The sequence below is a fragment of the Ammospiza caudacuta genome, chromosome 15 (assembly GCF_027887145.1).
Source record: "Ammospiza caudacuta isolate bAmmCau1 chromosome 15, bAmmCau1.pri, whole genome shotgun sequence".
NCBI classification, from domain to species: Eukaryota; Metazoa; Chordata; class Aves; order Passeriformes; family Passerellidae; genus Ammospiza; species Ammospiza caudacuta.
Window position 1 is genome coordinate 17,816,459 of NC_080607.1, and position 25,322 is coordinate 17,841,780.

General features: G+C 45.8%; 1 protein-coding gene across 8 annotated transcripts in view; it reads left to right on the forward strand.

Annotated features, from left to right (window-relative positions):
* Window positions 1-23,804, forward strand: part of BCAS1 (brain enriched myelin associated protein 1) — a 34,492-nt gene extending 10,688 nt beyond the window's left edge. For 6 of the 8 annotated variants that reach the window (XM_058814750.1, XM_058814747.1, XM_058814753.1 and 3 more), the window contains 8 exons: window positions 3,400-3,546; window positions 4,047-4,091; window positions 6,779-6,919; window positions 9,257-9,292; window positions 9,925-10,125; window positions 13,965-14,132; window positions 20,242-20,490; window positions 22,739-23,804. In XM_058814750.1, coding sequence (XP_058670733.1) covers window positions 3,400-3,546; window positions 4,047-4,091; window positions 6,779-6,919; window positions 9,257-9,292; window positions 9,925-10,125; window positions 13,965-14,132; window positions 20,242-20,490; window positions 22,739-22,813 — 1,062 coding nt within the window. In that variant the 3' untranslated portion in view covers window positions 22,814-23,804. The remainder of the gene's footprint in view (window positions 1-3,399; window positions 3,547-4,046; window positions 4,092-6,778; window positions 6,920-9,256; window positions 9,293-9,924; window positions 10,126-13,964; window positions 14,133-20,241; window positions 20,491-22,738) is intronic. The other 2 variants (XM_058814755.1, XM_058814754.1) reach the window with 2 other exon arrangements.
* The last annotated feature ends 1,518 nt before the right edge of the window (window positions 23,805-25,322 follow it).

Here is a 25,322-nt window from a genome sequence, read left to right on the forward strand (position 1 = left end):
TTTACAGAGTGGGCAGGGTCACAGCTGTGCTGCTGAAGGAATGCTGTGAAAGTCCAAGGAAAGAACACTTTGGAGCAGTTTTAACTAAAATTCAGAGTTAAACGCTGCTGGGAACAAACATTCCTGTTGAAAGCTCAGCTGAGGCAGTGCATGCTCAGGGACAGAAGGGAATCTAAATCATTCTCCCAGCTCAAGCAGGGAAGCACTGCTCATCCAGATCAAGCTTTATTATATCAAAACACCTGGACTTCTTATTAATTCCTGCAGTTCTGCCCCAGTCCCCTTGTGCCCATCCCCATCCTGGAGGTGCCTGGTGGGAACAACCTGGAAATCCCAGGCACAGCTGAGCCCTGTTTGGTGCTGGGGCTGGCTGGGAGTGCCTGCAGGATCCCTGCAGCTTTCTGGAACATTCCTAAGGACAGCTGTGGTTATCAAAAATGGCTCTACACCTCCCAGGTGTGTGCAAAAAGCTGCACCATAGATATCTTTGAGGAATCACCAAATTGGGGTTCACTGTGTAAGTAAATGACAGATCTGGATCACAGGGAGAGGAATTTTAAACTTATGCTTGAATTTTTAGGCTATAACTTTGTCTTTGGTTCTTTCAGATATGAAAAGGAATATATGGTGGGGGTAGAGAGGAGTTAAGCCCCTTTTTTGGGGAAAATACATCAGCTAAACACTGCAATGTGTTGCCAAATTCAACTCAATCCCTAAAACAAAGGCTGTGGCTCTGCCTTGCAGCACAGTTGCCTTCTGTTCCCTCTGAAGTTCCAATTCTCCTGCTGGATGGGAGAATGACCAAGCCTAATTTAATTACTGTTACTGTAGAAACTACAAACTGTTACCAAATAATCATACTAAAAATCAAGATATCGCTGCCAACAGCTCCTCTTTTCTCTCTCTCTTTTTTTTTCTTTGTGGATTATGACTTGTAGTATCTGTAAATGCTAAAAGCAAAGTTTCCCTGCACTGAGTGCCAAGACAAAACAAACAGCATTGCTGGTGAGTAAGAGAGAGGCTCCACAGTTGTAGCTTAAGAGCTGCACAAACATTCTGTGTTTGCTGAGCCACTCTTTATTTTTGTGGTCTACAAAACTACATTCAGAGCGCAGCATAATTAAAACAAGGGCAGAATTCATGAATTCATGAAGCATTTACTATGTAAGCCAAAGAAAAGATAAATTATATGCCTGAAATGTTTCACTGAGCCATGATTCATGCAAACAAAAGTGCTGGCAGGAATACATTCTTTTGATATGTTTGGGGTTTTTTTTTTTTCCTGATGACTGAACTGAAACTACAGTATATTTAAGGTGTTTATTACCCCCAAATTTAGCTTCTCAAAGACATGAATTGAACATTTACATAGCATCTATTAACTCCTAATACTGATCTTCTGTTATTCCTGGGGTTTCTTTCACGATTTACCCCCAGGGCTTTGAGCGGGGAGCTGCCACAGAGGCTTTTGTGGTGATTTTGTGATCCTGCAGGGCTGTGTGCTCTCTGCGCCTGATTTCTGCGCTGATGGCCCCAGCCTGGGCTCTTCCTGCAGGAGCATTCCCATGGGAGCACAGGATGGAGCTCAGCCCCTCTCCAAGGCCAGGCTGGAGGGATCCTCTCTGGCCAAGGGCAGCCTCAGCTTGGGCAGGGACATTTTTAGTGGGCAAAATTAGAATAAAATTGTTCTAAAGAACCTTTCCCCGTGCTGGGTGGTTAAAATAGCACAATAATTGTATAATATGGATTTCTTTATGTCACCAGTGGAAGGAATAAACTTTAAATGCTTTAAAACCTCAGAGGGATCAGGACAGCTGGGTGTGGGGTGGGCAGTGCCAGCAGAACACAGGGAGCTGAAATGGGCACATCCAACGGGGCCCATCTGAGCTGTGAGTGGAGTTCAGGGATTTTGGGATGGCCCCAATCCTCAGGATCTGCAGTGGCTTCAGTTCTGGATCAGCCAGGGGTGCTGGAAACAGCTGTGTGCAGCTCCCTCCTGAAGTGCACCCCAAGGGATGCATTGGGCTTTCTGTAATTCCAAAAACTTGTTAAATCTGTTTCTTTTCCTTGATAGCATCCAGCTCTAAAGAGTGTGATGGCACCAAGCACTTGTGCTGTGAAGCTGGTTTTGTTCAGCAGCACATCAGCCTCCTCCTCCTCCTCCTCCTCCTGCCTCAGTGTCCCCTGAGCCCCTGGAGCAGAGCCAGCGTTTTCCATGGCCCCAGAGCTGTGTGTGCCACCCTGGGCACGCGTGTCCTGCATGGGACAGATTGTTCTGGGGCCACGCTGGGGCTGGCAGCTGCACAGAGTGCTGTGTGAGACCCTTCAGTGCCTGGGAGCATTCCTGCCCTGCTCTGCTGCTCCTGGGCCAGCCTGCAGAGCTGGGTGGGTGGGGAATGGCACTGAAGTCCCCTCTGGCATTTCAATGGATGCTTTAACCCCCTGTGTTCTGCTGGCACTGCCACCCCACACCCAGCTGGCCTGATCCCTCTGAAGTCTTAAAGCATTTGAAGTCTGTTCCTTCCACTGGTGACATAAAGAAATCCATATTACACAATTATTGTGCTATTTTAATCACCCAGCATTCTTTAGAACACTTTAATTCTAATTTTTCCCACTAAAAAAAACACTGAGTATAATGGGCTGGTTAGGGAAAAATACCTTTGATGTCACTTAGGCATCTCCTGCACAACACTTTTGTTGAGTTTTCCTGTGCAGGCTCAAGGTAAAGGTGGCCAAAATGGAAGGTAAATTCAGTGTGAGAGGTGCCAAACTCTCCAAAACTGGTTCAAGAGTGTTTTTTTAGAAGCAGACCCTTGTCCAGGTGTCTAAAGAGAAAACAATTTCGTTAATATTACCTACTTGTGAGTGCTTGAGCACTGGAAAATGTTTTGGGGCTTTGGGAAGTGTAATTCCATGAAGAGAAGAGGCAGCTCCATCTGGCTAAGAGGAATTACTTTGATTTGTTACCTTTTTCCTTCATTTAATGTTTGACATGTTGGTGTTTGATAGATAAAACTGATTCCTGGCATGGCAAAATAGAGAATCAGAACCCATCTTTGTAAGGTGCACTCAGACATGGAGCTGGCAGGGCCAAAATCTCAGCATTTGCTGCCATTTTTCACAAGTTCAGCCCGGAAAAGCCAAAAGAGGAGTTTGGGGCTCGCGCTGTGCCTGCTGTGGCTGAGACCAGCGTCCCCCCAGCAGCAGCAGCAGCGCTGAGTGTCTGAGCAGAGAGGGAAGGAGAGGATAAATGCTGGATTGTTCTGCCCGTGGGCTGGGCAGGAATGGTTGGAATTGCTGCTGTGACTCCCAGCGAGTCACAAAAGCCACTTCTGCATTCCACGGGGAATCGGGCAAGCTGGCACTGAGCAATCTGTGCCCCCTTTTATGTTTCAGGAGATAGATGAGTGCAGCCAGAAGGAGCTTGGGCAGGACTCTGCAGGTGAACAAGACCTGGCTGCACCTGACAGGGCACAGGCAGAGCAGCACAATCCCCAGGCAGCTGCAGGACAGGGCTCAGTCATGAGCTTCCTCAAAACTCTGGTAAGTTCTGCCTTTCCTTTCCATCTCTTTGGGCTTCAATTGCTTCCAAAAAAAACCCTGTGGGACTGGAAAATTTATATAAATAATGTAAAAATGTATAAATAAATGTGAAATGTTCTCTGTCCTTGGGGGCATGAGGAGGGGGACACTGAAATGATCAAGTGAGTGCCACCTGCTCTGCAAACTTCCACTTCTGCACAGATTATACAGATCTGGAACTGTCTCAGAGACTTTCTGCTTGATATTCCTTTTGTACCACCTCTAAAAGTTCATTTTTATTAATTGATTAGGAGCTTGAAGAGTAAATATTCAATCCAGACATTTTTCATCATAGCCATTATGTGTTCTCAAGGAATATTTGCATTATCAATTTTCCCACTTGAGGCAAGTAATATTTGTATTTTCCCTTTGTGCAAATAAAACCTGCTGATTTCAAACTTATCTTTTTGACCCTTTGGAAGGCTGGGTTGAGTGACTGTTTTTTCTCAAATTCTTTTAAGGTCTCCCCAAGCAAAGCTGAAGCCAAAAGTGATTCTGAAGACAAGGTAGGCAGTTCCTTTTTCACTGCTCATTAGGTGTTTTTCACACAGGGATTTCCTCTTCATTTTGTTGGGCTTTTTCCCTAACTGATACAATCATTTGAAGTCATTTCAAATATTTTTCCCCTGGATAAATTGAAAAGGAAGAGACTGAACAGTGCCATTCTTAATGTCATCTGTTACAATCAAAATCTGTTGTGTTTTCTGCAAGCTTGGTGATGATTGGTGATGCTTTTGGTTGCTTCTCTGACTTGTCTTTGATCTAAAATTTCAGTGAAAACTTTGAGTCCACAAAAAATTCTGTTTGCTCATAGAACAGTTTTCCTTGTGACTTGAGAAAACTTTATTAAGAAACCAGGAATAAAACCTTAAAAATGGAACTGTTTTTTTTCCATGCAGATATTAGCCAAAATCACAACATTTTGGGGTTTTCTCCTATTTTTTTTAATTCTTTTGTCCTATTCAGTCTTTGCAGCAAGCTTGGTTAGTACGTAGGGGATTTAATTCTCAATAGCTCTGAAAATTATTCTCAATAATTTTGAGTAACTCTGAAAATCATCAGATAGGGTGAAGCTTTTCCAAACAATGTAGAAAAGGAGAGACTCAGGGAGGCTCAGGGAGACTTGCAGCTCTTCCCAGAGGTGGTGAACAATCTGGTTTGGATAGAAACAATCCAGTTTGGATGGAAACAATCCAGTAAAACCCCATTTCCTTCCCTGAGTGTGTCCCCTGTGCCAGGTGACTGCTGGTGCTGCTGTCATTTGGACAGGGATATTCTGGGTGGGTTTGGTTTGCTGGCACACCTGGCAGGGCAAACAAAGCCGGCTGACTTGCAGGATGTGCAAACTCCTTACAGGAGATTAAGTGGGAGTTCTCTTTTATTGGGAATTCCTTTATCTGATATGGCATTTATACTTCAATAAGGGGAAATATGTTGAGGACGTTCATTTATCAGCTCCCAGGTAGAAAAGCTGCAGATTTTTTGGCTGATAGGAAATAATGGTCTTTTTTTTTAATGCCCAAAAAACCAACTGAAGGGTGTTAAAGGTAAAGCTTTGCTAAGTGAAGTTTTCCTGAGTGCCATGGGGGTGTTGGGTGGCTGCTATGCCTTCAAATGATAGAATCATGGAATATCCTGGAGCTGGAAGGGATCCAAAGGTTCATCCAGCCCTGGCCCTGCACAGACCCCCAACAATCCCACCCAGAGCCCTGTCCAAGCCCTCCTGGAGCTCTGGAAGGTTTGGAGCAGGGAACGAGCCCTGGAGAGCCTGGGCAGTGCCCCAGCACCCTCTGGGTGGGGAAGAACTTTCTGTTTCTGTAGGGTCAGGCTCTTATCAGTGCTGATCAGCTCTAATCAGCTGTGGGCCACGTGTGCTGCCAGGCACACCCTTGGTGGTGTCTGTCCCTCTCATGCCTTGTGCAGGCTGAGCTAGAACAGAGACTGGACAGACCTATGAATAAAGCAGGGACTTATTCAAAGGATCCCCTCCATGGACCCACCTTGGGCAGCACCAGAGCCCAGCCAGGGCTGCACCCAAGATGAACCAAAATGGCCCCAAAATGCACGGCCGGGCACGGGCTCTGTCCCTGGGATCAGCTCTGCTCCATTTGCACCTTGCAGTTCATTGTCCCATTCCAGCTTTAGCCCTGCAGTCCCACCCTGCTTGTTTTTCTCTCTCCAGCCCACGGGGTTTGTGCTCCTGGGCTGAGATTTGGGCCATTTGTCCTTGGTGCCCAGCTGGAGCAGGAATTGTTTTGTCTCCCTGCTCTGTGCACAGAGCTCAGCATCCCCTGATGTGAACCCAGACCCACACACTAAAGCAGCACAGAATGTGAAAAATAGAAAAGCTCAAACCTGAGGCATCACCTCGGTGGCCATCCCTCAGTTCCTGTCCCTCAGTGCCCGTCCTTCCTCTGTGCCCACATGGGTTCAGAGCCCGCTCACACCTGCTCGGGCCGTTCCTACAAACCAGGAGGATGTTTGGACAAGGTCTGCCCCAATCGCTGACCTCACCCTCCTGTGACAGGCTCTGAGCTGATCCTGTGGCACTCTGTGTTCAGGAATTGTAAGAATTTTGCAGGAATAAGGGTCATTTTTGCTGTGAGAATTAGTAAGGAATAATCCTTCCTCCTCCTCTAGGCCAGGTAACCAAAGGCATCTTCCTGCTTTAAAGCCTGAGACCTTGAAGAATTAATTAATTAATTTCAAGGACATTAATGCAAGCTTGAAATATTTTAGGCAGTGTATATCATGAATATTCACACTGCCCTTTTCCTAAATAATGCATTATATAAAACATTTTAAAGTCCCTATTATGCCGCAATAAAAACACTGAATGTTCCTCCAAAGATTTATATATTTGCCTGTTTAAAAATTATAAATCCTAAATTGCTTCTTCATGACTTGGAAAGGCAGATGTTTGTGGAATTTAGGTTTCAGTTTAGTGGAGGTTTTAGAGGGAAGGTTGTGGTGTAATTTGGAATCAGGTGGATTGCCTTGGCTTTTATTTTGCTGCTCATGAGAAAGGAACTCTGAGGAGAGCTGAGAAGTCACTCAGGGAAAACCCCACAATTTATCCAGAGCTAAGAGGGAATACTTTCCTTTAATCCCACGTGTGTGATGATGGAATAACGTCTTTGCTAAAGCAAATATCTGCAGCAAACACTCACCTGCACCTGCTGTTGTGCACAAGGGCTCCAAGGCGGAGAAGGGCCCAGGGGGCCAGCCTGGCCCGAAGGCAGCACCAGGATCCCCCTCCAAAGGAGCCAAGAAAAAGAAGGCAGAGAGCCCCAAGCTGGGCCACGGCACCTTTAGCAAACTCTTTAGGCACAAGGTTGGTATGGAGCTCCAGGAGCAGCAGAACCCTGAGAATCACAGCTGGCTCCTGGCACCCACACACAGAGGAGTCCTTGCCAACATCTGGGCAGATGTGCAGAGCTCTGGAGGTCCCTGGGGGAGCATTTCTGTGCTGGGGGAATGGGGACATCCTGAGCTGCACCTTCCTTTCACTGGGCTCTCTGTGAGCTCGGGGTTCTGGAGCAATCCCTGGAGCAATAATTCCTGCGAGTTACTAACACTGACTAAACCCCCTGGCCACTAAAAACCAAATCAGAGGTGCTGACAAACAATGAGTTGTGTAGAGGTGGCCAAAGCCTGAGACCAGAGAGGTTTGGGAGCTCAGCCCAGCCCCAGGTCAGGTTTTATGTCATTAATGTACACCTGAAATTGGCATTTTGGGGCATCTGATACGGCAGAGAGCAGGCTGGAGCATGGAATTTCCTGCAGAAATAGGGATTTCTCCTTGCAAGCAAGAAAATTAATTTATTATAGTTCTGATTTAGTTTGGAGTAGAAAAAAATTCTGGGTTTGATGGCTACTTTAAAGAACTTAAAATGCACAGTCAAGCAAATGGCTGTTTCAGAGGGCACAAGCTTTTGTATTAAAACCCAGAAATCACCAAAAATGTTGGTCTCAACCTCTGTATTTAAAGATTTCTGCACTCTCTGAAGATAATCATGGCAGGCAAGCAGAGAATTGAAGCTTTTTAGCCCAGAGAATGCAGAAGCAGGGACCCTTTCAGTGGGGGAGGAACATAATTAATATTTAATTCTCCCTCCAGACACCCACGTGGAATTTCTGGTGAGTAGGGGGCTTTATAACCAAGGGCATAGGGCATTCTTTAATACATTTTAAAACCAAAAATGTTCTTTCCACTATCTCATTTTTGAGGAAAAAAAAAGTCATCTGCATATTACTGAAGGAATAATAGTATTCCAAGTGAATTCAAGTATGCAGTTCTTCCCAAAACCTTAAATTTGATATCTCAGCTTCTTTTTTTAATAAAATTAAAATATTAATTACTTGTTCATAATGAATTAAGGTTTTCTGGTAAAAACCGAACCTGACTGGCATTTTTTTTAAGATTCCATTCCAATAATTAATCTTGCAATAAATTGTAGTGAGAAGAGTGCCTGGAATATTTAATGGAAGTTGAAAGAGTTTGTGATTTAACAGAAACATTGTTTTTCAGGCTCCTGTGTTACAAAATCCTAACTCTAAGGCAGCTTGTGGTGCTCTTCCTATCCATGCACGTTTGTCCTTCATTCCATGCTAATTTTGCATATAACTGAGCTGATTTATGGAATTTTCCCTTGGAAGAGAAGGGTGAATCCCTCACTTGCAGCACTAATGCTGAAGCCAGCCTGTGCCATTCTCACCCTTGTTCTCACCTCTCGTTCTGGATGTTATTTGTCAGAGCTGACCATAAAAAAGAAGTTCTTGGCTCCTGCAAAATAACTCCCCAGAAAATATCTCACCTGCCCTGCAGAATGTCTCACCTGTTCTGTGGAGAGCTTCCCAAAGTCTGCCCCGGCTGCTGGAGCCTGGCCAGATGGTTGTGTGGGTTTTTGTGCAGCTCAGGTCATTGTTCAGTGTGAGGGGTAGGAGATGCAGCCAAAATCCCCGGCCAAGGAGGGATTTAACTGGCTCCTGATGAAATTTGTGTATCCTGATGGAATCAGGAGCCCCATCACTGAATGGTTGTGCTGAAGGAAATCCCACCTCATGCCCAAAAACATGAGAGGCTGGGTGGGACCAGCCTCCAGCCCCTGCAGAGCTGCTCTTTGGAGAGCTCCTGCCCGAGTTCCAGTTCAGGGCTCTTCCATGCCCTGGGTTATTTCCAGCATTTCGTGTGCTGCCTGTTTTGGATGCCAGGCATCCGAGCCTCCTGCTGGAAGGTGACGGGAGCACATCCCTGATGGTGGTGTGGGATTCCCATGGAAAACACCCAGCTCTGTGTCCCTGAGCACTGGAAGCTGCAGACACGGAAAAATCTGTTAATACTTTAAATTCTCTGTAGTGACTTACCTGACCTGAATGGGAATGTGAATATGGGAATACATATATAAATATACATATTTTTAAAGAACAAGTTGAGAACTACAAGCACAAAGAAAATAGCACCAAGCTCTGCAGGTACAAGGATGGGACCTGGCATTCCCTCCAGCCTCCACTCTTCCAGGGATCAGTTTCCATGGCTGCAGGAGCCAGGACTTGCACACACATTCACTAAAAATAAAATAATTGGTGCCACAGACAATTGCTGGCCTGTGGAATTGCAGTGCTGCCGTTGCCTCAGACAGACTCATCTTTGTGTTTTGTTTCCCTGCAGGCTGCGAAAGAAACCCAGCAGACAACCAGCACCAAAGTGAGTAGGAGGGGTTGAATTATCTGTGCAATGCAGGAAAAGGGGAATTCTCACTGGCATGTTTGGTCTTTAAGTGTTTTAATTTATTTTAATTTCTTTATCTGCGTTCTGGCTTTGCTGTGTGTGATGGTGTTCACAGGGGTTTTCAGGTGAGGGAAGAGATGAGAATGTTGACTCCATGTTCAGAAGGCTTGATTTATTATTTTATGATATATATTACATCAAAACTATACTAAAAAGAAAAGAAGGAAAAGTTTCATCTCAGAAGGCTGGCTAAGCTAAGAATAGAAAGGAATGAACAATCAAGGTGTGTGTCTCGGACAGAGTCCAAGCTAACTGGGCTGTGGTTGGCCATTAATTACAAACATCCAAGATGGGCCAATCCCAGATGCACCTGTTGCATTCCACAGCAGCAGATAATCATTGTTTGCATTTTGTTGCTGAAGCCTCTCAGCTTCTCAGCAGGAAAAAATCCTAATGAAAGGATTTTAATGAAAAGATGTCTGCGGCAGCTGTGTCAAGCAGGGATGGAAGGGCAGGGGAGAACGGGGAGAGGCGGTGCTCACCTGCCCAGGTGATGGCTGAGCGTGCTGGATTTGTTGCTCACAATCTTAATTTCCTTTTGTTCCCAGAGCCCTGAGCAGCCTCCTGTGAGCTGTGTGAAAGCAGACAGAAATGTCCCTGCCTGCCCAGAGCCGCTGCCCAAGCAGAACCCAAAAGCTCCAGAGGCCGCGGCCCCTCCGCAGAGCGTGAGCACAGAACCACCCCGGGAGGGCACCAAGGACAAGGGCTCAGCCACCCCTCTGCCCCTCAGCAAGCTCTTCTGGAAAAAGGTACTGGGGCTGCAGTCATTGCTGCCAAACCCACCACGGGCAGCAGCTCCCGCCTGTTCCACAGCAGGGACGTGAATTTATCTGTGGTGGTTCTCTGGCTCTCTGTGACGGTGTTCACAGGGATCCCAGGGTGAAGGAACAGATGAGGATCTGACTCCATGTTTCAGAAGGCTGATTTATTATTTTATGATATATATTACATCAAAACTATACTAAAATAATAGAAGAAAAAGTTTCATCAGAAGGCCAGCTAAGAATAGAATAGCAAAGAATGATAACAAAGGTTTGTGGCTCGGCTTTCTGTCCGAGCCAGCTGACTGTGATTGGCCATTAATTACAAACAACCACATGAGACCAATCCCAGATGCACCTGTTGCATTCCACAGCAGCAGATAATCAATGTTTACATTTTGTTCCTGAGGCCTCCCAGCTTCTCAGGAGGAAAAATCCTAAGGAAAGGATTTTCCATAAAAGATGGCTGCAACAGTTCTCTTGTTTTATGGAATCAGGAATGCTATCCCCTCTCAATTCAATGCTTCCGTTGAATATCCCTCAGAGTTCACAGAGTTCTTTACTAAAATTCATTATTAATAGAGATAAAGCTCTAAAACCTCATTTCATTTCTTTGCTATAAATGTCTGAAAAGCTGGGATCAGGGGAGCCTATTCTTACTCAGCAGAAAATGTTCTGTGACAGAGCAGACCAGGCTTTAATTTGGGGTCTCAATTGCTTAGGAAGACACATTGTTCCTCCGGTTAAATAATGATTTTAACTAAATTTAGGGCTAACTCTAAAAACACAGTTCCCGTTTCCACAATCCTTATGGTTTGTAAGCTGAAGTTTATTCATTCTTAATTTCATTTCCTAGATGGGCTGTCTGAAACTTTACTGAGTCACAGGATGTTAAATAACTGCTTTTCTGGCCTTCTGCTCAAGCTCAAATCCCAGAAATTTGCTGCTTCCAAACACCCAGATGCCCCTTACAGAGTAAACATGCTTGAAAATAATCAAAGCTTCAAACATTTGCCACTTGGGACTGAATTTCCAGGGGAACTGAGGGGATCAGGTGCTTGGAATGAGAGGAAAGCTGGGAAGAAGAGGGAGAGGGAGGTTTTTCTGTGGTTGTTATTGCTACAGAAACCTCCTCCTCTGTGTAATCCGGCTTATTTGAAAGCAGAGCTGGGAAGCAGGATGTGTGCTGAACATCAGGATGAAATAAGGGAAAGAAGAGACCTTCTGGCAGGCTGCTGTGTAAAACAGCAATAAATCCAGTCTGAGTTCAGTCATTTGTTAATGAAGTATCAAGGATTAAAAAAAAAAAAAAAAAAAGAAAGGAGAGATGTACAAAAAACCAAAAGAAAACAGGTTGGCCTCAAACTCAGCTTGGTTTGAAGACTCTGTGCGGTGTTCTGCAGTGAATTTATCTTTTTCTGGCACATTTAATTCGCTGGCCTTTTGCTAGGACAGAGAATCCAAGCTCAGATAGGTGGAGAATTCAGAGTCAGGAGTCGCTTTGCTTTTGAAGTCACAAACAGCAACCACAACACTCAATAGATGCAGGATTCAGCTCCAGCTTCTCTTTCCAGGCACTCTCTTAAATATCCATCTTCTGATGAGCTTTCACTTCAAAGTGCAGCTAATGAAGTGCCTGTCAACACGTGGCAGTTAATGCTGCTGCTCTGCCTGCAGATGAATAAATATGGAAAGGGAAAATGAAAAATTCCTTATTCAGCTTCTCAGCTGGGAGCCACTTTGTATTTGCCCCATTTCCTGATCAGTCTTCACAAGAATTTTCAGAACTGTTACTCAAATATTTGCTGTGCCAGCATTTCTCCTTTTTTTTTTCTTTTTTCAGAAGGAATACTAATAGGGAATTACAGTGGGCAATTTCCAATATTTGTGTTGGAAAGCTGCTTCCAAGGCCTCGTAGATATCTGATCAGGGCAGAGAAACATGATGCTTCACATTTATCTGATCAAAGCAGGCCAGGCCAAGGTGGAAGGTGATCAAGGCAGCATTATTTACACTGCTCTGGGACCTGTCTTTAAAAGCAGATGTGTTTGCTTTAAAAACTTGAATTTTAAGCGACTCTTGCCATGCAACTGCAGGAAAATCATGCTTGTTTTGCTGACGTGCAAACAGCAAACTGGTTAATTACTGGGTGAAGCAGAACATGGAATCCCAAGATGGTTTGGGTTGGAGGGACCTTAAAGTGACCCATGCAGTGCCACCCCTGCCATGGCAGGGACACCTTCCACTGTCCCAGGTGCTCCCAGCCCTTTCCAGCCTGGCCTTGGGCACTGCCAGGGATCCAGGGGCAGCCACAGCTGCTCTGGGCACCTGTGCCAGGGCTCAGCACCCTCACAGGGAGGAATTTCCTCTGTACATCCAACCTAAATTTCCCTTCTTTCAGTGAAGCCGTTCTGCCTTGTCCTGCAAAAGAATTTCCTGAAGAAATGTGCAAAAATCCCTGATACTGGAAACAGCTCAATCCCTGAGTAGCTGCCTAACCCTAATTTAACTGGGCACTGCTTTTTGGAGCTTGCCATTTGGTGCCAGGGTGCTTTTGTTTGTTGTGCCACCAATTCCAGTGCAGAGCCAGAGCTCAGAGACAAAACTGCTTTGGGGTGCAGCAGAGTGATCCCAACCTGCCCCCTTGGAGAGGAGAGATCCCAGGAGCTGAGCTCTGCCTTGCTGAGCCACTGCTTCCACTCTGCTCTGAGTCATTCCCTCCCAGCAAATAGATGGGGAATTGATGATATGGATGTGTGAATAGGCAGAGATCCAGAGTAAAATTATTATAGATTGATTATCTCCAAGCTGTTCATAAATATAAATTAAATGTACAATTCCACAGGAGAGTGGGATGTGCTGCAGCCATCTCAGGCAGCAGGGGATAAGGAATATTTATTCCCTCATCATTCTTCTCCCTGTTGCCCCACCCCCAAAATGTTGTTTCTTCCACAAAAGAGGAGTCAGGAACAAAGCAAAATCTTTCCTGCTGTGGTAGAAATCCATGGTGAATCCCCTTCTTGAATGTGGAATTCCCTGCAACTTAAAAATATGACAGAACTAAAAGGTGCGATGGAATACTGAGTAAATATATTGGATGGCTTCTGTAAGAAGGACTAAATAAACTGGGATTTTATTTGCTCGGAAATGGAGATGGAAAACTGCTGGAAAGGGGGACAGGAAATATAATTGTTCACAGTAAAAGTGGCAGAGTCCAAATAAAAGAATGTGGTGACAAATAAGAATAAACAAGTGACAGGACAGGGGGAATGGCTCTAAACTGGCACAGAGGAGGTTTAGATGGGATATTGGGAAGGAATTGTTCCCTGGGAGGGAGGAGAGGTCCTGACACAGATTCCCAGAGGAGCTGTGGCTGCCCCATCCCTGGGATTGTCCAAGGCCAGGTTTCAGCAGTTAATAGTGTCCATAGTGTGTTTCAAATAATCTTAATTCTGCTTTTGAGTGCAAATTCCTGAGTATGAATTTTCTCATATTTACTGGATTCACTTGACTCCCATCTCCTCAGGACATGCATTGCTGTGTGTGATTTCCTTTTCATTCTTCTTACATTGTAATCAAAGCTAGGTTCTCGTGATTGGGAACCAGCAACTCAAGGAAGGTTATTTCTTTCGTTTATATAAAGTGCTGGGATTTTAACACTTATTTACTTCTTTCATTTGGGATTAATCAAATTCCTGAAACAGCACAAAGAGAACAGTGAAACTGAGGATGTTTTTATGCCCTATTTGATTGTAAAATTTTAAGAAATCAACCAACTCCTCACAGATTGAGTCAGAATGTTTCTTCCACTTTATTCCCAATCCCAGAACTCCTCGGAAGAAGCAGAGGCCGTGAGCAATGAGAAGGCAGAGGTGGCTCTGGAGGCCGTGGCCCCCGACAGGGACGAGAGCAAGGGCACAGAGAGCACCGAGGTGAAACCGCGAGGGGTGGAGAGCAAAACGCCCAAGGCAAACCTGAGGAAGTTCTTCAAGCTGGTAAGAGCAGCTTTGTCCTTTGGGAGCTCAGAGGGCTGGGTCGAGGCTGGGAAAACACTTTGTCTTTGTCTGGGAGGGCACAGGGGTGCTCAGGGATGAGGGATGCTCAAGGATGCTCAAGGATGCTCAGGGATGCTCAGGGATGAGGGATGCTCAGAGATGCTCAGGGATGAGGGACACTCAGGGATGCTCAGGGATGAGGGATGCTCAGGGGTATGAGAGGTGCTCAGGGATGAGGGGAGATCAGGGATGAGGGACACTCAGGGATGCTCAGAGATGCTCAGGGATCAGGGATGCTCAGGGATGCTCAGGGATCAGGGATGCTCAGGGATGCTCAGGGATGAGGGATGCTCAGGGATGCTCAAGGATGAGGGATGCTCAGGGATGCTCAGGGATGAGGGATGCTCAGGGATGAGGGACGCTCAGGGATGCTCAGGGATGAGGAACACTCAGGGATGCTCAGGGACGCAGGCTGGGATTTCTCCTCGCATTCCCCGTCCTGCATCTCCCTCTCGCGGCTCCTCCCGGAACATCCCAAGGGCTCAGATGGCCCTTTCCCCACCAAGGTGGCCCAGGGAGCTCCATGGGTTGCGACACCGAGGATGCTCCGCTTCACAAAGCGCAGCATCCCCCTGTGGGAAGCTCCTGGAGGAGCCCACCTCCAACCCCGCCTCCAGCCCCATCTCCCGCTGGCCACGGCGCTGTCAGTCCCCCTGTGCCGTGCCCTGTTCTGCCCTGGCTTTGGGGAGCTGTATTTTTAGTGGCACGACCGTTTTTGGCAGTTTATGTAGGTTAGGTGAACTGGCACGTGAAAGGAAAGGAGGCAATCATTCCTGCAAAGTCCATCAGGTGGGAAAAAGGAAAGGCAGAAAGTAGAATCTGATCCTGCTTCCCAGAGGAAAAGTGCTCCCAAATCATCTGCAGTCCCTGTGCTGCCCTGCTTCCCCATATAACCAAACTTAGGCAGTAAATAGCATTTAGAATTGAGAATAACTCTGTTGTCACAGCTATTGATGAAAGTGTAGCAGGGTATTGGCTGTCCCCACCCTCCTCCATTTAAAAACATCCCAGCCCACCCTGCTCACTGCAGCAAACTTTGTGGGCAGCCTTGGCCAGCAGCAAGCCCAAGTGACCAGAGGCAAGGATGAGAGGTCAGCAGCGCTCTGCAGAGAAATCCTTGGCATTGTTTCATCCTCATCTCACTGGCAGCAAGAGGGAGCTTTGTCTAGACCTCAAGGCCTTTACTCTGGTTTTGGTTAAAAATAATCATAGCAATAAAAACACGAGGTGGATTAGGGAGGTTGGCTAAAGCAGGGCTGGTCTTATCTGGGTTTGGGGTGTTTATAAGGGGAAAGGTAACACTGATTGCTGTTAGAGCAGGGTTTTTTTTTTCCTAAAGGCACTTGAGGACTTGCTAAAACACAAATGCAGAGCAGATCTTATCACAGCCCATCCTCATGCACTCTGGAGGGGTTTGTCCCCAGCACAGACCACACTGTGCTTCCTCCCCTGCACAGATAAAGCTCCCGAGCACAAACCTGTGCCAGGCCCAGCATGGCACCTTCAGGGACAGGCTTTTCCCACAAAAGCCATGAATTGTCATGGGGTGGTTTCATTTTCCCTCCTGCTGCTGCCATGCATTGATTTCTGTGGTTTTGTAGGAAAGGCAGGTTGCAGTGAGCCCATCTGTGGGACCAGGCTGGTGCTGTGTGCTCCACGTTACAAACACAGAGCTGCAGCAAACCACAATTCCGCCCGAGATAAATTTAGAACAAAAGTCACATCCTTTCATTGTTTTCATTGAACTTCTGCAATGAAAAATGACATTTAAATTTGGGCACTCTGAAATCCTGCAGTTTGTTTTATGCTTTGCTGCTGAGCTCTGTGCGTTCTGTGGCACCCAGGAGAACACACTGAACCCTCCAACACATTTTTAAACACAAATACTCATTCCTGTTGTCCCTTTTGTAGCACTAATTGTAACTTAAGCTTAACCTAATTCTCACAAAGCTTGTCCTACTTACTCAGTCTGGTCAAATGGGGGTTTCTCACTTTTAAATCTAGATGGAAATGGGTTTTTACCTTAAAAAGATACTTCAGAGTCAAGGTTTGCTCTGAGTGACCTTCCAGTGCTGCAGCCTCAGGCTCTGCTCAGATTGTCCTGGCTGGGAAGTGTGGGAAGCAAGGAGGATTATTATTTAGAGGTTTAAAGACTGCAGGAATAAACTGCAAAGCAAAAATCAGGATTAAATGGATGCTGATGACAAAATATGGAAACATCCCTCCAAAGCTGAGTGGGCTTTAATTATTCACAGCACATGCACTTAGTAGGGTGGATAAATAGAGAGCAAGTCCCACTAGGTCTTGTAGGACAGATTTTGGTCTGGAAAGCAAAGAAAATCTCTTTCCTAGAAAATTCCAGAAAATCTCTTTCCCAGAAAATTCCAGGGCTGACAGCAGGTTCTTGTTTTGGGCTGAAATGATCCCTGCTCATTGGGATTGGAGGCAAACCTGACTGGCAAGCGACAATCCCACAGAGCAGAAGCAGCAAAAGCCACCCTGGAGATGGGGACATCTCCAAAGGGGAGCTGCTGAGGTGCCTTCGAGCCTCGATTGCTGGGAGTTTCCATCCTGGATGAAGGCTCAAGCAGGACCTTTGCTGTTTTAGTCAGGCAGGGGGGATGCAGGGACCCTCGTGCAGAAGAGGGACACGGTCCCAGCCCCAGACACCACCTAAGTGACTTTGTGTTTCTGGCCTGGGCTTCCTCATCCCCTGGTGATGGGCTCTTGTCACCTCCTCCCACCCAGCTCTGCCTCTTGAAGTGTAAAAGTCACTGAAAGGAAAGTGCTGCACTCACTGAGCTTCGTGTATTTACACTTCTCTGTTTCTTTTATCTGTTTGTAATATTAAACAAGATTTTAAAGAGTCGACATCATTTTTTTTTTAAGAAGCTTTTTCCGGGTGTGTTCCTTTTCTTAAAATAATCAGTGGGTTTGTGTTCAGTCTTCTTCCTCTCTCTTGCTGCTTTTTGACTTTCTGCAAGAACCTTGGCTGAGGCAGTGGAACTAAATACACACAGAATTATTTTTACTTTGTTGATTTACTTGTCTTCTGAGGAAAGAATCATTTAGGTGGAAACTCTACAAAAGAGAACTGAAAATGAGAATGAAAACTGTTCACTGCAATGTAACAAAAGCCATGATCAGATTTGTTTCTTGTTCTGTTTTTGTTTCTTTCATTATGTGTTCATAAAATCTAAACCTTTGGGTGTGGTATTTTCATTCTATTCTTCATAGCTTTCAAAATGCTTCATAAAAATAATATTTTCATTAGAAATACAAATTCTATTGAGCTTCAAACCCTCATCTGCTGCAAGTGAAGATATTCAGAAGAATTCATCTCTCAGTAATGAGAACTAAAACAAGGTTCTGTCTATAGACAGTTTCCTTTAAGAGGAAAACTGAAGTTGCATTCAAAACTGTCATTTCAGAATTTCCTTTTTTAAATAGCTGTAAAATTATATCTCTCTCTTCCTATTTTCACAGTGTCTGATGACACCAAGGTTAATTTTCATGAATTATGTCTCTAAAAGCATCCTAAATATAGAAGAGCCTTGTCTTGTGACACTTAATCCTTATTTGATACAAGAGCTTTGTGAAGTGATCTGAGTAAGACAGCAAATGTTTCAGCCCTGGATCTATTTTATTATTTGAATGAGCAGCCAGCTTCCTTCCATTTCTGTAAATCAGTTTATTGTTCTTCCTCCTTCTCTCCCTTGCCCTGGTGTAAAGTAGAACAGTTTTATTCCTCAGAGGAGCCCAAGGAAAACTGGATCTTGTTGACTTCTTCCTTTTTTGGGGATTTCTTTGAAAGGATTTCCTTAAATTATGCTGTAGTGTCTCTGGAATGCTGCGATTCTTCTCCCCTTCCCATCCCTGCCACTCTGCACCCTGCAGAAATTTCAGCACTGCTCCAAAACCACAGAAATCCTGGGCTTGAAAATCAGCCTTGGCCCAAGGTCTCCTGTAAGATAACGGGGAAAATGTGTCCATTTTTCATTTTTTATTTCATTGGCACTGCTAATGTTGAGGGAGGCAAAGCAAAGTGCCAGGAGCAGCTCCCCTTTGGAGTAAGGAGCATTAACATCTTTCATTATTCATTGGCCTCACACCACATTTCCTGAGCTGCTCCCATCAATATCAAATCTGCCAATTTCCTGCCTTTCAAGGTTAATATGAAACACCTCAAAGAGATTATCTGATAGGGTTTGAGTTGGGTATTTTTTGCCTGGAAAATGTATTATGAATATTTTTTAAGAAGTGTTTAGTCTGCCTGACATCAAAGGCCCCACCTGCTCTCAGCCATGGGGTTCTGCTGTGGCTGCAGCGCTGTCTCAGGCACGTGTGGGGAGGAAAACTCTGCTTTTACACCCACAGACAAAGCCACAGATTGCACAGAGTGTTTCTGAGGCTTCTCTGGCCCCTCTGTGTCTGGGCTCAGCCCAGAGCTGTTGTTGCTGCAGCGAAGGTGAACGTTGGCAATTTCACCAGAAAATCATTTTCTCACTTCCAGTGGGAAGGGTCTTGGGAAGCAACTGCTCAGAGCTCCCAGATTTAACTGAGCCAGAGACATTTTCAATTTGCTCTGTGCCCATCCTTGTGCTGGGGGAGCTCCTGCACCCCTGGGAACTGCAGTGTCACTTCCCAGGTGAGGTGACACAGGTGGGGTGTGAGCCTGCTTTAAACATTTATTAATCTGCTGATCTTCACCTTCTCCTGCACAAAGAATGGATTTTTTAAGCCTAAGAGCAAAGCAATCCAGGTGTGAGGAAATATTTACCACATATATCAATCTCTGGAAAAAGAAATCATTCCAAAAGCTCATATGCAGTAGAGGAGTTGTCTCCTGGTCAAGCCTGACTGTATTAAATGGGTTCTGTGATTTAAACATGCAACTTTTTTAAGATTATGTAGCAAGAAGAGCTGAATTGAGTGAAAAAGGCAAAGCAGCAGGATTGTTGTCCCCTCTCATCCTTGTTTCCCCAAAATTAGGCAGGCTTGAACATTTTTTATTTTTAAATGCAAGAGGTGCATTTGCATTCTGTTTCTCTAAAGTTTCTGCTTTCAGGGTTTTCTCTGAAATCACGATATCTAAAAATGTTTTTGTTTTGAATGAAAGCTAAGCCTGGCGTGTGAGCACATAACCCCAGGCCTTCAGAAGAACACCAAATATTTCAAGAGTAATGGTAAAATTCCCAAAGCTGGAAAAATACACAGCATTAAGCTTGGGCCATGGCCTGAGGGCAGATGTGAGATTTCCAGCTTTTCAACATGGCAAATTTGTGCTGTTTTAATGATGGCAATAAATAAAGCCATATGGGTTTGGGGTTCTTTTTACATTAAAAAAAAAATCCTATTTGCAAACAGATTTCCTGGCAAAACCACCCTCATTTACTGCTTTCCAAACAGTGACAATTTCATGGTCTGATCCTTTGTTTGCCAGATAGGATTTTTCTTGTGTGAACTTCAAATATATCCTGAACTTCTCTGAGTTCCAGAATCTTCCCCTTTACTCTAGGCAGGTGATTGTGTTTTTTGGACGATTTCCTGTCTCTTCTTTTGCACTTGTACGTGAAATTTTCTATGACATTCTGGCTTCCCTGAGTTGTTAATTTTTGGGTGAAGTGTTGTTCATTCACAGGGAATTTCTTTTCATCCCTTGCTTTATGGGGTCCTTTGATTTTTGTCCTTTCCCAGATCTTTTCCTTGCACTTTTTGGGGGTATTTCAGTGGGCAGTGACTGTCAGTGATGCCCCTGCCTCCTCGAGCAGCCCCAGCAGACACATCCATGAAGTTGTTCCAGGCAGGGATGGTTCAATCCCTCAGTCCTTGCTCGTGGAATTCCATCAGCTCCCTGTGATCCTTCCCTGAGCCAACACGGCAGGAGCTCATCCCAACCTCTGGCAATGCAAACCTGCTGGGCAGCAGGACTCCTCCTGCCAGGTGGCATTCCAATTTTTAAAATAATCTTATTTTTTCCCTAACATATTTATGGATCTCCTTCTGAACTCTTTCCGTTGCCCACTAAAATAACCCCTGTTGGCTGCAGACTTTGAACGCCACGGAGAAGCCTCTCGTCCCACCTGAGAGCGACCCTGGGGGCCCGAGGAGCAAAGAGGGCTCCAAAGACAAGAAGGCCACGCTGGAGCTGGGCAGGCAGAAGGGCAGGGAGCAGCCCGAGCCCCGGGAGCAGCCAGCAGCCGAGCCTGACTCCATCCACAACGGCGGCGACGCCAAGGAGCCCTCCCACAAGAAGGCAGAGAAGAGGCAGTCCCTGGGAGGGTTTTTCAAAGGCCTTGTACGTTCATTTCTCTTCCCTTTTTTGCTGTTTTCCGAATACTTTCCACGTGCTGAGCACTCCCAGCTCCTGACAACTGGACTGTGAGTTGTTCCAGCTCAGGAAACTATGTTATTAATCTTTTTTTCCCCTTTTTTTTTCCTTTCTAATCTAATCTTTCAAAGTCTCCCTAAATACATTTGCTACAGCTTGTAAATTAATCTCTTTTACCATAGGAACAACCTTATCTGTGCTCAAACCCTGCAGCCGGGCACTGATGCTGTTTGCTTGCATCAATGGCTCCAGTTGTAGCCAAAATTCCAGCATCTGTAGCCAAAATTTCAGCAATTTTAGCCCAGCTGGGAGCAGAGGCTGGAGCTGCAGTGTTTAATCCGCATTCCTGCACTGTGATATCCTCCTGCTCTGTGCCATTCCCAGCACGTGGAAAGTATTCGGATTTTTTCTCATCAGAGTATGTGTTGCACTAACCCAGGCTTCTCCCGAGCAAAATCTGGGGGAAAAAAATACTCCAGCACCACGATTTTGCTGTGTGTGCCCTCTAAAATGCTCTGCCCAAATGTTACATCCTCACTGTCACAAAGCCATGAGCTGGTGGTACCTGAGCTCCTCACTGCCACGGCAGAGCTGGAATTTGTCCCTTAAAAAAGGCAGAACAAAGTTCTTTCTTTCACGAGAAAGAAGGGCTTGGAAATTCCAGTTCAGCAGGAATCAGCAGCCAGTCTGATCTTCCTGCTTTAATCAGCAACCACCTTGAAAATGGGTGCAGCAGGAGACTGCAGTGAGCAAATAAGTGACCTCTGCAGAATGGGTGCTAAATGAGGCAAAATGGGGATTATCTCCAAGGAAAATCCTCCTCTTCTGTCTCCTCCCTCCAAGTCTTTTATAGGAAGAAAGGCAAATTGTGTCACCTTATTGCCTGATCAGTTTAGAAGTGACTTCATCATGCTCAGACAGGAGCTGGCACTGGCAGGGCCCATTACTCCTGTGATGTGGGAAATCTTCACCTGGTGGGGAGAGTTTTAGTGGTTTTGGTTAAATTTGGAATGAAGAGCTTACTTAGTATTGGCTGATGGTTAAATGATGGATTTGCTGCTACCTGTAAGTGGCCAAACCCTTTCATTCTGCTCTAGAGCATCCTCCAAACTCAACACCAGGGGAAGCAGAAGTGAAGCCACTGCAGCCAGCTCAGCTGCACAAGGCTACAATCAGCTTTAGATGGCATTTTTCAGTCCATTGTGATTTTTGGCTGCTCTTTTTCATAGTGAGATCCTCCAAGGTGAAACATTAAAGGAAGATCAGTGAGGTGGAGCCTTATCAGTGTAAAACCTTACTGGTTTAATTCCCTGAAGGGCATGAGGAAGTCGAGACCTTTCACTGCCCATGTGTAACACAGAATCCTCCTGAAGCAGAGACTCAGGTTTCCAGGAAGGAACAATTCCCACATTATTCTGCCTGTTTCCTATCCTAGGGAAAGCACAGAGGCACCTTCAGCTTTGTCACGCTGGATTTTCTGCTTATCAAGGCATGATTTGGGTTACAGACAGCACTGACACCCCACAGTAATAACAGTGACCTCAAACACTGTTTGTGGGTCCTTTTTGCTCAAGTTTTGGCAGCTTCAAGGCCAGCAAAATTAGGTCAAGCACCTTAAAGCAGAGCCAAGTTTTTATCAGTTAGTGAAAAATGTGGTTGGTATAGTTAGAGCTATACATTTCCTTCATCTAAGCTGGATTAGTGTCTTGGACTGGTTCCAAAGCCAGAATTATGTTTGCAGTGTAAAAAAAGCTTTATCACTCGAACATTGTCGAATACCTGTCATGCATAAAAGTATTTAATGTTCCTTTAACCTAGAGCAGAGCAGGGCTGGCTATAATACACCATTCATCATGCCTGAAGGACTCTTAGCAGGGCTGCACTGAAGCGTTCAGGGCAGGGAAATGTTACAGAAATTATGCCAAAACTTCAATGCTACAGACACACAGCAGCCTGGCTCTGGTGTGTGAGCCCAGGTCCTGACAACAATTGTTTCCATGCCAATTGAGAAAATTCTACTAAAATAACCCCCACATTTAGGCAGGAACTTTGTGTGGTTCTTGTGATGCACATGGTGCTCATATATTTGTGCATATTAAATGAAGAAAAGCAGGGAGATTAAATCAGTGGCAGCAAAAGTCCAGGGCACAGTTCCAGACTTGACCTTTCAGAAATACTTGGAAATGTTTCTAAAGGTGTCTCCCTTGTTCCACAGGGCTCCAAAAGGATGTCGGATGCAGAAGTGCAGACAGATCCCGTGTCCATCCTCCCTGCTGGCAAATCCAAGTAGTGCCCAGCCCTGGCTGCTCAGGAGGCTCAGCAGCTCTCTGGGAGCTCCAGGAATGACTCCTTTCCTTTCTGGCAGCAGGAATGACTGACTCCTTTTCCCTCCCACGGCTGTCACGAACACCCAGGGCTGAAGCAAACACTGGCTGCCATCGCAGGTTGTCACTGGCAGGGTTTGTTTGTTCCTCACCTGTAGAAAGCAGCTCCACAGATCCCCATGAAATGTGTGTAAGGTAAGGTGCTGTGGATGGTTTGAGGTGCGGGTAAGGCAGGCAGGAGGGTGGCAGAGAATTCAGTAAATGGCAGGAAAAGCAAGCAGGTGGCAGAGGAGGGCAGCGAGGCACGGGCAGAGAATCCTTCACTTCAGAGAGCTCGAGAGCAGCCAGGAAAGTACAAACCCCTGCAGAAATGTCCTGCTTTGGTGTAACCACGGCCCAGTCACTTCTGGGGTGGTTTGGGTGGAGCTGGGATTGGAGCTGAGCCCTTCAGCCCGGCAGAGCCCGCGGTGACCGAGTCCTGCTTGCTGCTGGTTATTAATGTAAATTAAAACGCTAAAATGCAAAGGCCTGGCGGGATCGGGGCAGCTCCTGTCTCGGCCGGGAGGGGTGGGATAACAAATTAAAAGCTATTTAAGGTTCTAATAGGACACAAGAGGGCAGCCACGTCCCCTAACGCCGGGCTGTGCCTGCCAGCCCGGAATTAATGTTCCTTAGATCATAGGAAACTTAGCTGTTCATCCTGATGTTTGTTTATATCCATATTTGTAATTAATCCTAATAAAAACCAAAATCAAAGCTGCCCAGGCAGCTCTCTGCTTCACGAGACTCCTGTAATAACTGTAGTTAATAAATTTTACAGAAAATAAAGATTTCTGTTCGTTCAAGCCTAGCCTGTACAGGGAACCAGGGGCCTGACATTTTAATCCACACTGATTTTAATGATGCAATGCTGTATATTTTGACATCCTTATCTTTAAATAAACTAATACTTATCATTTGAAACAAAAAACCAGTTGCTGTTTCAATTTCCAAACCAAGTTTGTTATTTACATCCCTGTGGTCTGATGATTGATGTGACATTAAGGCATAAACCAGCACAGACAAACCTTGTCTGTGGAGGGAACAGTTGTTATCCTCTCTTTATTTGAGGGAAGATTACACCTGGAAAGCAGGGGGGAATTCTGTACATTCTGCACAATTATGTTCCTAACTAATCAGAGAGGACAGAGGGATCCCTGCAGCTCAGTGGGATTTTGGCTCTGGGTTCTGCAGAGCTGCAGGTTTGGGGTGCCCAGCCCGAGCTTGCAGCTGGTTCCGTGCACAGAGAGCACAGACCAAGGGTTCTGTAGCTATAAAGGCACTTTCTGCTCCCTCCTGGCACTTTGATGCCATGCAAAGGGATATCAGTCCTCTGGTTTTGTTGGATTCCTCCTCTGGTTCTGTTGGATTCCTCCTCTGGTTCTGTTGGATTCTCCCCTGGTTCTGTTGGATTCCTCCTCTGGTTTTGATTCCTCTCTGGTTCTGTTGGATTCCTCCTCTTGTTCTGATTGATTCCTCCCCTGGTTCTGTTTGATTCCTCCCCTGGTTCTGTTTGATTCTCCTCCTGGTTCTATTTGATTCCTCCCCTGGTTCTGTTTGATTCCTCCCCTGGTTCTATTTCATTCCTCCCCTGGTTCTGTTTGATTCCTCCCCTGGTTCTGTTGGATTCCTGCTCTGGTTCTGTTTGATTCCTCCCCTGGTTCTGTTTGATTCCTCCCCTGGTTCTGTTGGATTCCTGCTCTGGTTCTGTTTGATTCCTCCCCTGGTTCTGTTTGATTCCTCCCCTGGTTCTGTTGGATTCCTGCTCTGGTTCTGTTTGATTCCTCCCCTGGTTCTGTTTGATTCCTCCCCTGGTTCTGTTGGATTCCTGCTCTGGTTCTGTTTGATTCCTCCCCTGGTTCTGTTTGATTCCTCCCCTGGTTCTGTTGGATTCCTGCTCTGGTTCTGTTTGATTCCTCCCCTGGTTCTATTTGATTCCTCACCTGGTTCTGTTGGATTCCTCCCCTGGTTCTGTTTGATTCCTCCCCTGGTTCTGTTGGATTCCTGCTCTGGTTCTGTTTGATTCCTCCCCTGGTTCTGTTGGATTCCTCCCCTGGTTCTGTTTGATTCTCCTCCTGGTTCTGTTTGATTCCTTGCCTGGTTCTGTTGGATCCCTCCGGCAGCAGCAGCTCTGCAGAACCCCTCCTCCTGCCCATACCGCAGCCACACGTGGAAGGAGAGGAAGAAAAGTCTTAGGAGAAGCATCCCCAGCTCGGGGAGTTTCCGCATTCCACACGGATATAAGGAACATTAAATGCAGCTTTCATGTCCAGGAAAGCTTAAGGAGTCATTTGGAAATCAAAGCTTTGCGAGGGCTGCAGCCCTGACAAAGGGAAAGAGCAGCCAAGGCAGTACATTGCATTTGGAGCCCGTTGTCAGCAAACAGGCTCTGGTTTGGTGCTGTGGGGCACAACTGGAGCAGGTCACACTCATCAA